At 42.0% G+C, this 12290-nt stretch overlaps 1 protein-coding gene across 1 annotated transcript in view; it reads left to right on the forward strand.

The window, feature by feature from the left end:
- LOC122080303 (glutamine--fructose-6-phosphate aminotransferase [isomerizing] 2-like) overlaps positions 1–12290 on the forward strand; it is a 43049-nt gene that overhangs the window by 3702 nt on the left and 27057 nt on the right. Inside the window, exon 3 of the mRNA XM_042647257.1 lies at positions 4616–4727. Coding sequence (XP_042503191.1) covers positions 4616–4727 — 112 coding nt within the window. The remainder of the gene's footprint in view (positions 1–4615; positions 4728–12290) is intronic.

The raw sequence follows: 12290 nt of genomic DNA on the forward strand, positions 1-12290 counted from the left end.
CTGAAGCACTTCCAGCCATTGGTTTGAGTTATAATTTTGGTCAATCTTTCCTCCCTACCCAAGAGAGACTCGACCTTGGTTTGGGCTGATTCTGGCCAGCCAATTTTAAGATATTAAAATTCTTTTGAATTCTGTCCTGTAGTGACCTTACAGAACAGGAACCAGAACCGATAGGTCTGATTTGTCCTTTTCTGTTTCTGTGGATGTTTATTCTGGTCTGTGAACTGTTAGGCTTCCATTCCTACTTCTGGTTAGGCCTATTATCGGGTTTATAGTCTGAACTCATAGACTCTAGTTTCTGGGATCGAAATTCTGATTTACAGAAATCTGTTTCTTCCTTAATTCTGATCTGTTATATTGCTGCCTTACTTTGGCTATTTTTGGTTGTTCTTAGTTTAAAAGTTCCTGCAGTTTGGGGCTGGTTTGACTTGTCAAATCCATTCCTACATTACATGGGGGCAGAGACAACATGAAGGGCTGACAGGGATATGGTGATGGATGAGGAAAGATTGGGTGGGAAGGCAGTTAATAAGGCATCGCCAAAGGGTAAAGCAATGGCGGGGAATATGACTTTTGAACCAGACCACCTTATGCTAAGGGACAGTCGAAGAGGGGACACTGATGACAGACCAAGCAGAGGTAGTGGAGAAGGAGCTAGTGGAGGAGGAAAGCCAGATGCATTTGTCCTCTCTTCCCTTGTGGCTAGGAGGGAGGGGGGAGGGAGGAGTACCAGAGATCCAGAAGAGGAGGGGAAGAGGAGGGGGGGACCAACTGTCGGGAGAAAGGATAAAGGAAATGAAAGCAGTAGACGGAAGGCCAGAAGAGTAAATGATCATGGGGGAGAGAAGGAGAGAGAGGATATCTGAAGGATGCCAAGGATCTTTTCAGAGGGAGAAGGAATTCCCATTGCCGATGGAATAGGACATAGCAGCGAGGGCGATGGGCTTGTGATCAAGGATCTTCCTCCAGATCCAAGAAGCATCTGAAGTGGAAGGGGCAGTCCAAAGGGAGTTGTTCTTAAGCAAGCCCATAAGGACTCAGTCGACCCAAATACTCTTGAGCTTGGAAAAGATTTTCTGAATTAACTTAAGAACACCGGCAGAGTTGGAATCTTTGATTCTCCTAATCCCAAGCTCACCTTCGGAATTAGGGAGATAGACCTTCTCCCAGCTGAGAGGTCTAAGGAATTTGGAAGAGTCAGAAGAACCCTTCCAGAGGAAGGAGCACAGAAGGCTTTTAAAGGATTTGATGAGGGAGGCAAGAAGGACAAAAATGCCAGCCCAATAGAGGTACATGGACTGGAGAACCGATCTAATCAAGGTGAGACGGCCAGCGAAGGAGTCATGAGTATTATATGCCTTACATGTTTTAGTTATCTTATTTTGGCATTTATTTGTTTGAGAAATTTGTCTCTTAGCTTGTGGAAAAATACCATACTCAGCAGTGTACGTATGGTTGTCGGAGTGTAATGTAATTACGCAGAAGGTGAATGGGCAGGGTTCAAAACTATAATCTTCATTTATGGAATGTTTGGATTAAATGTGGCCGGCACACATATCCTGTTTTGAAATCAAACTTTATTGTGGCCGGCTGTTTTGAAATCAAACTTTATTTGTAGTTATGATCACGTATTTATTTCTTTCTTCCATATATATATATTTTCTGCTGATTTACGTTAGGAAGTTCATAGTAGAACATATTTTTTGAAGACTTCTCTTTTTAGTCTTTTGAAACAAGTTGTGCTATTAGTACCTCTGAAGTTTTTATATACACTCACAGCTTAAGGTGGCTATAATCTGTCTTTGATTGATGTGGCATATCTCTGGCTGTTTGTGCGACACCGACTGGTCTGAACTATATTTCAGAGAAGACATGTCCATGTCCGACCCTGTAGCCATCCAGTTGCTCATAGATGATACAATTTGTGTCGAGACAGCATATCTTATTTATAATTGTTTTCCAATGGTAACAATCCCATTGCCTATTGCTGGTCCCACCTATGTGGGGTCCTGAGAGAGGTGAGTTTTGGAGAAGGTCCGAACCATTTGCATTTTCACTCAAAATGGCCGCACCCAAGATTTGAACCTGGGAATTTGGCTTGTAAGGCTGAACCTCTTACCTTGCTCCAAGCCTCCAAGCAATGGTTCCTATTGTCTTCTAGATAGTCTTGTTGTTAATTATAATTAAGAGCATAATTAATGTAAAAAAATTCATATACAAGACTTAGACTAGAAGTATTCATAACTCTTACCAACTAAGCTAAATAGTCAATGCACAATTTGAATGGGCCTATAGGCAATTTGGGTGCCCCATTTCTTATGAACCTGACCTGCCTAATAATAGGTTTCTTCGATGAGTTAAATATCCGTGTAGTCCCATGTCTCTTTAACTGATATATTAGTCAATTTCTCATTTTTTCCTAGTTTGGAAAACTTTTGAATGATGATTTCATCATTCACCTTGAAACATTGTGTGCTTCTTCAATTTGGTAACCATTGAGATGGAACTTAACCATAACGGCCCATGCAACAGCATTTTTATTTGGCATTGAATTGAAAATTTTCAAGCATTTCCAATCAAACCATTAGTAGTACAATCCAGAGCCATCGTAAAATGGAAAATATAATAAAATTAAATTTCGAGGCTTAAGACTTGGAAATGGTTCATAAGAATGTTAGAGCTCAAATGTTTTTAGAATTAAAAACAGTAAACAAATGATCTAGATGAGAAAATTTTTATCCATTTGGGGCATCCCTAACTGCTCTCTCTTTTTTTTTTTTCTTTGATGAAAAACTGCTGTCTCTTACCTCACACCTAATGCTTAGATTTGCCATTAATTTGGTTTTTACAACCTAGTGCAGATTTTGGGGAGTGGTATAATGTGTTGTATAATGATGTGGATATGGTACATTTAGCATACCCATCTCCCTGTTTTGAAGGGTACTTGTAATCATGATGTGGGCTTCATGTTGTTGTGAAACCTTTGAATGGAACTCTAAAAAATTGTTGGCTCTTAGCCCTTAGGAAGAAAGAAAGATCAGGCTAGGTAAAAAAGAAGAAAATCCAGTGATCTGCCTTTGTTCAACAAGGTATCTGCTGCTCCAGGTAGCAACTCCTAAGAGGAGGCTTCTATTGCAAGAATCAGATGAGGGTACAGAAAACCAAAGTGTTGCATGTCATGGGCCACGGCAGTTACATGATAGTTTTTGGGAAGAAGATAAGCTGATAAAGTGCATTTGTTATTTCGGTCTCTGAAAGGTGAATGATCATTCCCTTTAGTCCCCACTTGGCAGGCTGTGGTGAAGCATTAAGATCTATTGGTATTACTTCTTTAACTTTATAATCTTTGTCAACTTCTAGGCAGTGGAGCTGCAAAAAAGATTTAGAGAAGATAGATAAAAGTGTTCGAAAAATTAATCTTATTCAGAAACCAAAGGGACAATAGGTCTAAAAGGTGGTTTTGGTCAATTGATGTAACATGTTTTTTTATTTTTTTAATAGTTAGGGCCCAAGAAGAGTTGAACTCATGACCTCTTGATTTTGTGGTGTTGGTCTTTGCCAACTGAGCCACATCCTCATTTTGTTAAAAAGAGGTTCCACTGAGATATGAAGAGGTAACAGGATAGTTAGCTTAGGATATGATAATGCCTGATGTTTGTGCATGGTTGAACACGGGGTTGAATTATTCTTTAAATGGGGGGGCGGGGTTGGTCATTTTGACCTCCTATTGTCTCCCTCCCACATCTTGTGTGAGACCGTGCACAAAACCTTTGGCCATAAGCAATTCTTCTGTTTGGACTTTTATTTTAGAATTTAGTAGATCTAGAAGATATTTTGATGTAAATGTATATAAATGTTTGAATAATTTCTTAATTGAACCAAACATGAAGAAGTTTACTTTTGATGTAAATATAATGTTTGAATAATTTCCTAACTGAACCAGACATGAAGAAGTGTAGTGTTCGAGTCCTTTGAGTGCATCTCGGTAGGGTTTTGACTAACTGATCTGGTATGCAGATTGTTTCTATATGATCTAGGGTAAATATTTCCTCAGTCGGATTTTATTTGGAAAAATACTTGAAATAGAATTGAATGCTAAGTTGGATGTTGTTCTTACACTTGACCGACAAAAGGAACTCTCTCTTTTGACACTATAGGCTCTACCAACTTTTTCAGGACCTATGTTTAGAGGGTGGGGGTTGCTTCTTGCGATTTTAATTATTTCCAAAATCTATTGCATGGGATATTTTTGGTGTTGTTTCTAAAATTTTTTCCTTTAGTAGGGTAAAGAGACTCTAATCAATAATCTATAAAGATATCCAATCTTATGTCTTCTAAACAAAAGATTTCCTCTCAATTACTCGTTGCACAGATAGCCCACACCCGACAGACACTAACAAATGCATACACCCACTCCCACTCCCACTCCCACTCCCACCCATTACACTCACACACACAAAGATACAAAACTTCCATATTTAGCTCCTGTAGACAATCCTTGGGGTTGCTACATCTCCTTTAAGAATTTAGAAATTGCTATCATATTTCAGCCTTGAATAAAGAGTAACCATTATTCATTAGCTGAAGTTGATTTTTTCTTTTGTAATCTCATCAGGTTTTAAAAGAAACACTAGTTCGGCATGGCTTTACCTTTGAGTCTGAAACAGATACAGAAGTCATTCCCAAGCTTGCAAAATTCGTTTTTCACAAAGCAAATGAAGCAGGAGGTAATCTTGGTCTATGAGCTTGAAATTTTTGAAAGAAATATTGTTCTTGTACTTTTGTTTTTGGATATTTTTGAAAATCTTAGTCCTTTATTATGCAATTGGGGTTATGACAGTGTTTTACCGTATTTGAATATATGACATGATGGCAGCATATACTTGTTATGACCTGTGAATGATGTTCAATATATTTATTTGGGTAAAATACATCTGGGGTACCTAACGTTTAGAGAATTTACACTTGAAGTTCCTCACGTTTGATATATTAGGTTTGGGGTACCTCATGTTTCATAAATATTATGTTGGGGACTTGGGGTATGTCATGTTTCATAAATATTATGTTTGGGGTATTGCTTCTTTCCATATTTCCAATTTTTCCCATAGATATTATGTTTTTCGACACACTTTTTCTTCTCCTTCTCTGGCCTATTTGCTGCAACACCTACCCATAGGGGGGGGGGAGAGATTGAAACAGAGGGGAAGAGATGCAGAGAGCGAGCCGGTGACAGAGGGAGAGAGGGAGAGAGGGACAGAGCATGGGAGATGCAGAGAGTGAGCAGATGAGGGAGAGAGAGAAGCATAATTGGGAGCTCACAAGGCAGGCGATCCTAGGGAGAGAGGGTGCTGCGGGGTTCACGGCTGTTTTGTAATAAGGTCTTCTCTTAATATAGTTCAACAAACCTTGATGGACTCCCACACATGATAAACCTATAACCTGTAGAAAACCAAAGATCTATTACAAAAACCTTGAAGTTGACTTGAGGCTGGCTGCCATGGCCCTCCCCCCGGACGGGAGTCTGCTGACTTCGTCTTCTCCTACCGTTTCTGAGTCCTCGTCCCCCCACCCTCCACACTCCCTCTCTCCCTCTCTCCCACCGCAAAATGCTTGGAGCTCACCTCCTTCGACTTTCGCCTACCCCTCTGCTCGAGGACTCCCCCTGTAATTTATCCCCCTGCCATGCTAGGTGAATCTCTCATTGCCAAATGCCCTAGGGGACTACTTGATGATGAAGCTTCTAGGTGGTCCTCGTCGCTTGTCTAGTTCTTGGGGAAGCGACCACCGTTCCTTTTGGTGAAATCCTCTCTCCTTAAGCAATGGAATCCTTCGAGCTCTGTGGACATTTTTCTGATGGATCATGGATTCTTCTTATTCAAATTTTCCGATGAGAGAGTCAAAGTCCGTTGCCTTGAGGGTGGCCCCTGGCGTGTGGGGAGGAATCCCATCTTCCTTCGATCCTGGCATCACCGCTTGCTTCTCAACCGGGTAGATTATTCTACCATTCCGCTTTGGTTTTCCCTGACAGGTCTTCCCCTGCACTTCTGGTGCTCCGATGGGGTTGAGCACTATGGGATCGGTTCTCGGATAGCCGATTTGTTCCGACATTCGCACATGCCGCAAAGATCGGCTTGCTTATGCACGCATCTGTGTGGAAGTTTCAGCCTCTGCAGCGCTCCCTTCTTTTATCTCGGTCTTGGATGGAGGTGGGTTTTCCTTCCAGCAATCTGTTTGTTACGATTAGAGACCCCCTTATTGCCTAAGCTGCAAGGTCTTTGGTCACGATACCACCGTCTGCCTTCCTAGGCCCTCGACCTCTGTCGATGATGTGAACCATGCTTTAGTTGGGACCTCTCTGAGAAGGGATCACTCCCTTATGTCAGATCCTGAACAGAGACCTTTTCTCCCCCCCTTTGGGGCGAGGGCGTAGGCTCTCTAAGCGACGAAGACCATCGCGACCAGCTGCTATTGTTGCCGCTGCCAACTTCCCGGCCTCGATGATCCAGCGTGATCCTTTACCTGTTGGTCATAATAGGTTCTCGATGCTGCAGGAGGATTTGGAGGTCACTGTCGACTCGGCATGTCCAGTCACTGTCGATGTCCCTCCCTTTGAACCTCTGGAAACCGTAGCTGTTGTCGACTCGGCAGATGTCACATCCGAAGAGGGCTCTTCCACCTCTGCATCATCCTCTGACGACAGAGCCTCCAGAGATACTTTCTCCTCCGACGATGATTCCTCGGATCGTGAATCCTCTGCATGTGAGTCCAATGGTGTTGGCTCTGACGACAGAGCCTCCAGAGATACTTCCTCCTCCGACGATGATTCCTCAGATCGTGAATTCTGTGCATGTGAGTCCAATGGTGTTGGCTCTCCCTCTGACGAGTCTGAGCACCCAACGGAAATCTTGCTTGCGTCTGCACCTCTCAATGTCTCTCATGCCCCCTTTTATGATGAAGGCCCTTTGTCGGTTGTGGGCCATTGCCCCTCCTCGCCTACCACTCCTGGGCTAGTGAACTTTGGACCCTTGGCCCTGGCAGTTGGCCCATCTGGCTTTTGCCCCTCACAACTTAAATCCCCCACTGGATCGGCCCACCTCTTTGGCTTAGTTTGTTCTCCTTCTGGCCTAGCCCTAGCCCTTTCTCCTTCCCTTGGAAACCATCCCACCATCTCCACCCCTGGCCTTTCTCCTTCCACCAATCCGTTTCCACGAACCCGACCTAGAACCCCTCTATTAATCCTTCTTCCTTGCCCGATGGGTCTGTCAGCTCTTTGAATGTCTCGGCCTCCAAAGCTTCTCGGCCCCCAACTTCCAAGTTGCTCCCTACTCATGACGACCCAACCCCCCTTTGTCCTATCGTCGGTGAGGTGGTCCCAGGCCTAAAGTTGTTCGTGTTTGCTCCAACCCGTTGGAGCACGAGAAGCCTCCCTCCACTAGTGCCTGATGTCTCACGGCCTGGTCTAGAATCTCAGGGGCTTGAATTCCCCCCAGAAACAATCGGCTGTCCGGTTGCTTATGAAAGATTATCATCCCAGTTTTTATTGCCTTTTGGAAACTCACATTAAGGAGGCCTCCTTCTCCCGTGCTGCTGCATCCATTGCCCCTGGCTGGTCCTCTCTCACAAACCACTCCAATCACCCAAATGGTAGAATTTGCTTCCTTTGGGATGCTTCCAAACTCTCTGTCACTCTTCTTTCCTCCTCCTCCCAGTTTCTCCACCTAAATATTTCTGACACTAGGGCAACTTCTCCTTCCTTTTCTCCACCATCCATGCTTCTAATCGTTTGTTGGACAGGAGGACTCTTTGGGCTGACTTGCGCAGTATTGCTGGCCAGGTTGGATCTAGGCCTTGGGGTATTTGTGGAGATTTCAATGTGGTTCGTTCTGCCCATGAAAAGCAAGGAGGGGGCCATCTGAATTTGGGAGGCGTTGACGCTTTTAATGAGTGCATTGAGGATTTGGCTGTGGATGACCTTTGCTGGTCTGATATCAATTTTACTTGGAACAATAGAAGAGCAGGCTCTGATCGTATTGCTTGTAAGCTTGACCGGATGTTAGAAAATGAAGCTTGGCTTTCCACCTTCCCTTCCTCTCATGCCACCTTTGAGCCACCTGCCACTTCAGACCACAACCCCATTTTGCTTCTCATCCAGCCCTTCACCTCATTTGGCCCAAAACCTTTCAAATATTTTGACATGTGGTCCTCTCACCTTGATTTCCTTTCTGTTGTCCAATCTGCTGGGGATAAACCTATCCGTGCCCACTCCACCCCTCTTATTGCCTTGGCCAGGAAGTTAAAAAATGTCAAAGAAGCCTGTAAGCATTGGAATACTAATACCTTTGGGAAAATTTCTTCTGTTCTTGCTAATTGCAGGGACAAGCTCACTTCCACTCAGTTTCAGATTCAAGCTGATCACCTGAATGTTTCCCTGGCTGAGGAGGAGAAAATTGAATCTGCAAAGCTTGCCTCCTTATTGGCTAGTGAGGAAAGCTTCGTGAAGCAAAAATCCAAAATTAATTGGTTGGAGCTAGGGGACTCTAATTCTTCCTATTTCCATCGCTCTCTCAAAGCAAGGAACAACTTCAATTCCATTCTCAAGCTTACAAATTCTGAGGGTATTCAAGTTGACAAAGTTGAAGGGATTAAAGTGGTGGTAGTGGATCATTTTAGGAAGTTGTTTAATCCCCAAGAAAGAATAAAAGATCGCTGAAATGGTAGATATCATCAACCGCAATCCAAAATATCATACCAACAGATAGGTTATGATGACAAATGTTCTCCTACAATTGCGGAACTTGATCTCCAATAGGGGAAGACACGATCTTCAATATAAGGGAAGAACTCAATCTTCAAAGAAAGGAATCAATTCAATGTATAAGGTGGATAACCAATCTTTGAAAATACCACATCATGCTTTAAAAGAAGTAAAGATGGAGGGCAACAACTTGGATCCTTAAGAGATCACTGATAAAAATCTCTAATTGATGAATTGTGCAGAGTAGATAAATTATGCAGAGCAGATAAAATTCTCTAATCTCCCCCTCACGTGTAGCATTACACGTGAACAAAGAATTCCAATAATTTCCAACTCCCATTCACGGCAGCAAGGCTAAACAATCTCCAGGAACCGAGACATGACAATAACACTATCAATCCGAATGATGCAATTTCGGGCCCACCAAAGCAATAATATGACGCATGTATATGCCCAATGGAAATTATGTAATTACTTAGTGCAATCCATAATTGATGTGGAACCTGGGTCAAAATACCCAGTTGGGTTTGGTATAGACCCATCCAAGTTCATAATAGGCAATAACTAAGGGTAGTGGTAGAACCATAATTAACCAACATGTCCAAGATCAAATAGAAAATTTGTAAATCACTCAATCTTGCAAGGGAGTGGCAGTACTGTATGTAGGTTGAAGTCTTTGAGAGAGTGGCAGGATGGTAAAAATTGAAATTGCGAGGGGGAATGGCACTTTTGTAATTAATCTCAAGTTCCAAAGTGGGATCAAGGATTAAAGTATCGGTATCGGTCGTCGTATTGGTTGTCGTATTGGTTAGCCAAAATTAAGATACGTATCAGAGGGTATCGTATCGTATTGGAGATACGCTAAGCTACGCTAAAGATACACACATAAATGGATATGAAACATTTTTTTAAACACTTTTGCATAAAGAATTTGTTAAAAAAAGCTATTGATAACATGTATTATGCATAAACACTAAATTGAGGGTATCGCGTTAAGAATTCAAGGTTTGTAGTTGTCCCATAAATGTAAAATTCCTTGTTCTCAACCTTGATTTCCACTTTAGTTAGAGAGAAATATGACTGGCAGCAACTTTGGAACAAAAACCTCTCAAAAAATCGTGTTTTTCTGAAAAATTACCCATCTTGGCCATTATATGATCGATATGTACAGACCGATACATACCGATACGTACCGACCAATACATACCGATACTCACCGATACGTATTGATACATACCGAAACGTACATTTCATCTTGATTTTATATTTTTCATAGAGCCGTATTGGTGCATATCGTATCGTATCGATGTTTATCGGTGGTGTATTGATGCATATCTATATATATCGTAGGATATATATCGATACGAAAGGATTTTAAAAATTCCATGTATCGCGTCGGTGTGTATCGTATCGGTGTGTATCATATCGGTCGGATAAATTTAAGATACGTATTGGAGGGTATCGTATCGGTATCGGAGATACTTTAAACCATGAGTGGGATGGCAATTAAATTCACAATTCAAGGCCAAAGAGTATTCCTGGAATGGCAAAACACTCAATGACAGAGTGTATATAAGAGAGTAAAGAAGGGGTATTAATATGGAATTAAAGGAGTAAGGGCTTAAGACAAACCACGATTCAGCCTTCTTCTTCCTTGGACAACCTGCAATGGCGGCAAGATCAGCAGCTTGCGAAGGAGAGATCTCCTTCTACTTTGATCGACTCAGCCCAAGACTACAGACGAAGGACCATGACTCCATTCCCTATTGATTCAAGCCCTTAATAGCACCATCGATTGACATTCGAAAGAGATTTAGGGTTCTGAAAACAACTCAGGCGGTATATGTTGTTGCAGGTGTTGGCTCTTGCATCGCTGAGAGATTTCGAAACCCACTCTCAAGGGCTTGGGTCGCCTAAGGATGGGAAGCTTTCGATCAATAACTCAGTCCAAACAGATCAAACAGGAAGGTTGTCTTCAACCTCCATTCTCAACAGAGTGAAATAACCAGCGGTTGGGAGAAAGCTTGTGGGAGATTGATCTCTCTCAAGGGAACTTCAACTGGCTTGAAAATATGAGGGAAGGTCAATAGGGAGGCGGCATTGCACACAATAATCATTCAAGGATGATGCCAAGAAGATCAAAAACATTTTCTGCAACACTACCAGGTAGTAGTTGCAGGTCCAGCTGTGATTGAAAGTTTGGTCTCCTCAATGGGAAGGATTTCAGAAACCATTGTTCGAGGTTTTTAATCACCTAAGAGAGTATATCCTTCGCCTCAAGTTTCAGACCCATTGGGTTGATCTCGGAGGAGATAAATCAAACTGAGTGGAGCTGTAAAGTTGGCCCAGAGTTGAGCATCAGCAGTAAATAAACCTTCACCACAGTTCTTCATCCAGCAACATCAGCAAGCAACGAAACCAAAATAGCAGTTTACAATACCCTTGGAAAATCGATTATAGTAGTAGCAAAAGCAAATCGACACTCAAGTTCGATCAGCAGTAGCAATAGTAACAAATATGAACTTCATACATAATTTTCATCGAAAACCCATACGAAACCCTAGTTCCTCTTCTTTTATGAACTAGGGTTTCCTTCTTCAAACTAAAAACCTAAAACGACTCTCAAAATGGAAAATCAATGAAAGAATTAGAAATTACTGCCAAGCTGGCTCTGATACCATGTAGAAGACCAAAGATCTGTAGTTTGTAACTTGAGAGAAGAGAGAAAATGAAGAACAACAGAAACGGCAAGGGAGATGTAATGTTCAACTAGAAATTGACAAGTCATCCTAGTTCCAAAACTGCAGCAGGATACTATCAAAGAACAACCTCAATCGAAGTAGGACAATAGCACAAATAGATCAGACTAAAGAGAAATCAGATCTGGACAGTTGAAGCTATTGATTCCAATCTAAGGTTTCTCTGATCAGATAAGTAGTACTGATAACAGGGACTTACAGAACTTCAAATAGGCCCAAATCAACTTAATACCATGATCCACAGTCCAAGAGAATAACTGGAATTGAAACTGATCTATTGATTTCAGCTCTAGATAGCACAGGTCACTAAAAGACAAAAAAATAGAGATTTTGAATTTCTCAACAACCAGGGATCAGAAGAGGCTCAAGGATGAATCGAGTTCCTCCCTAGGTGAGGGGAACCTTCAATTAAAATTCCATCCCAAGCTGAAGACTGGATTGGTTCGAAGAGAACCAGAAAACAAACTCACCGAACCTCTTTCTCTGGACAGAACTGAGAAAAGAAATAAATAAATACCTGTAGCATTCGATCAGATCTGTAACACCTTGAGTCTATGGGAGAAAAGAGAGAGATAACTTGAAGCAAACCTCTTGGGCTTTACACTGCAAAAGTCACTGGATCGCACACCAGTCCACCACTTTGATCAAACACAAAGCAAGTTCTCACAGGGAAGAAGCAACATCAACATATGTTTGTTCATAAAATCATGGAGGCTTTTGTGAGCCTTCCTCTTTATTTATGACTTTGATGAGAGGTTACAATTTAGAAACTAAAA

Source organism: Macadamia integrifolia, chromosome 5 (genome assembly GCF_013358625.1).
Source record: "Macadamia integrifolia cultivar HAES 741 chromosome 5, SCU_Mint_v3, whole genome shotgun sequence".
Taxonomy (NCBI): Eukaryota; Viridiplantae; Streptophyta; class Magnoliopsida; order Proteales; family Proteaceae; genus Macadamia; species Macadamia integrifolia.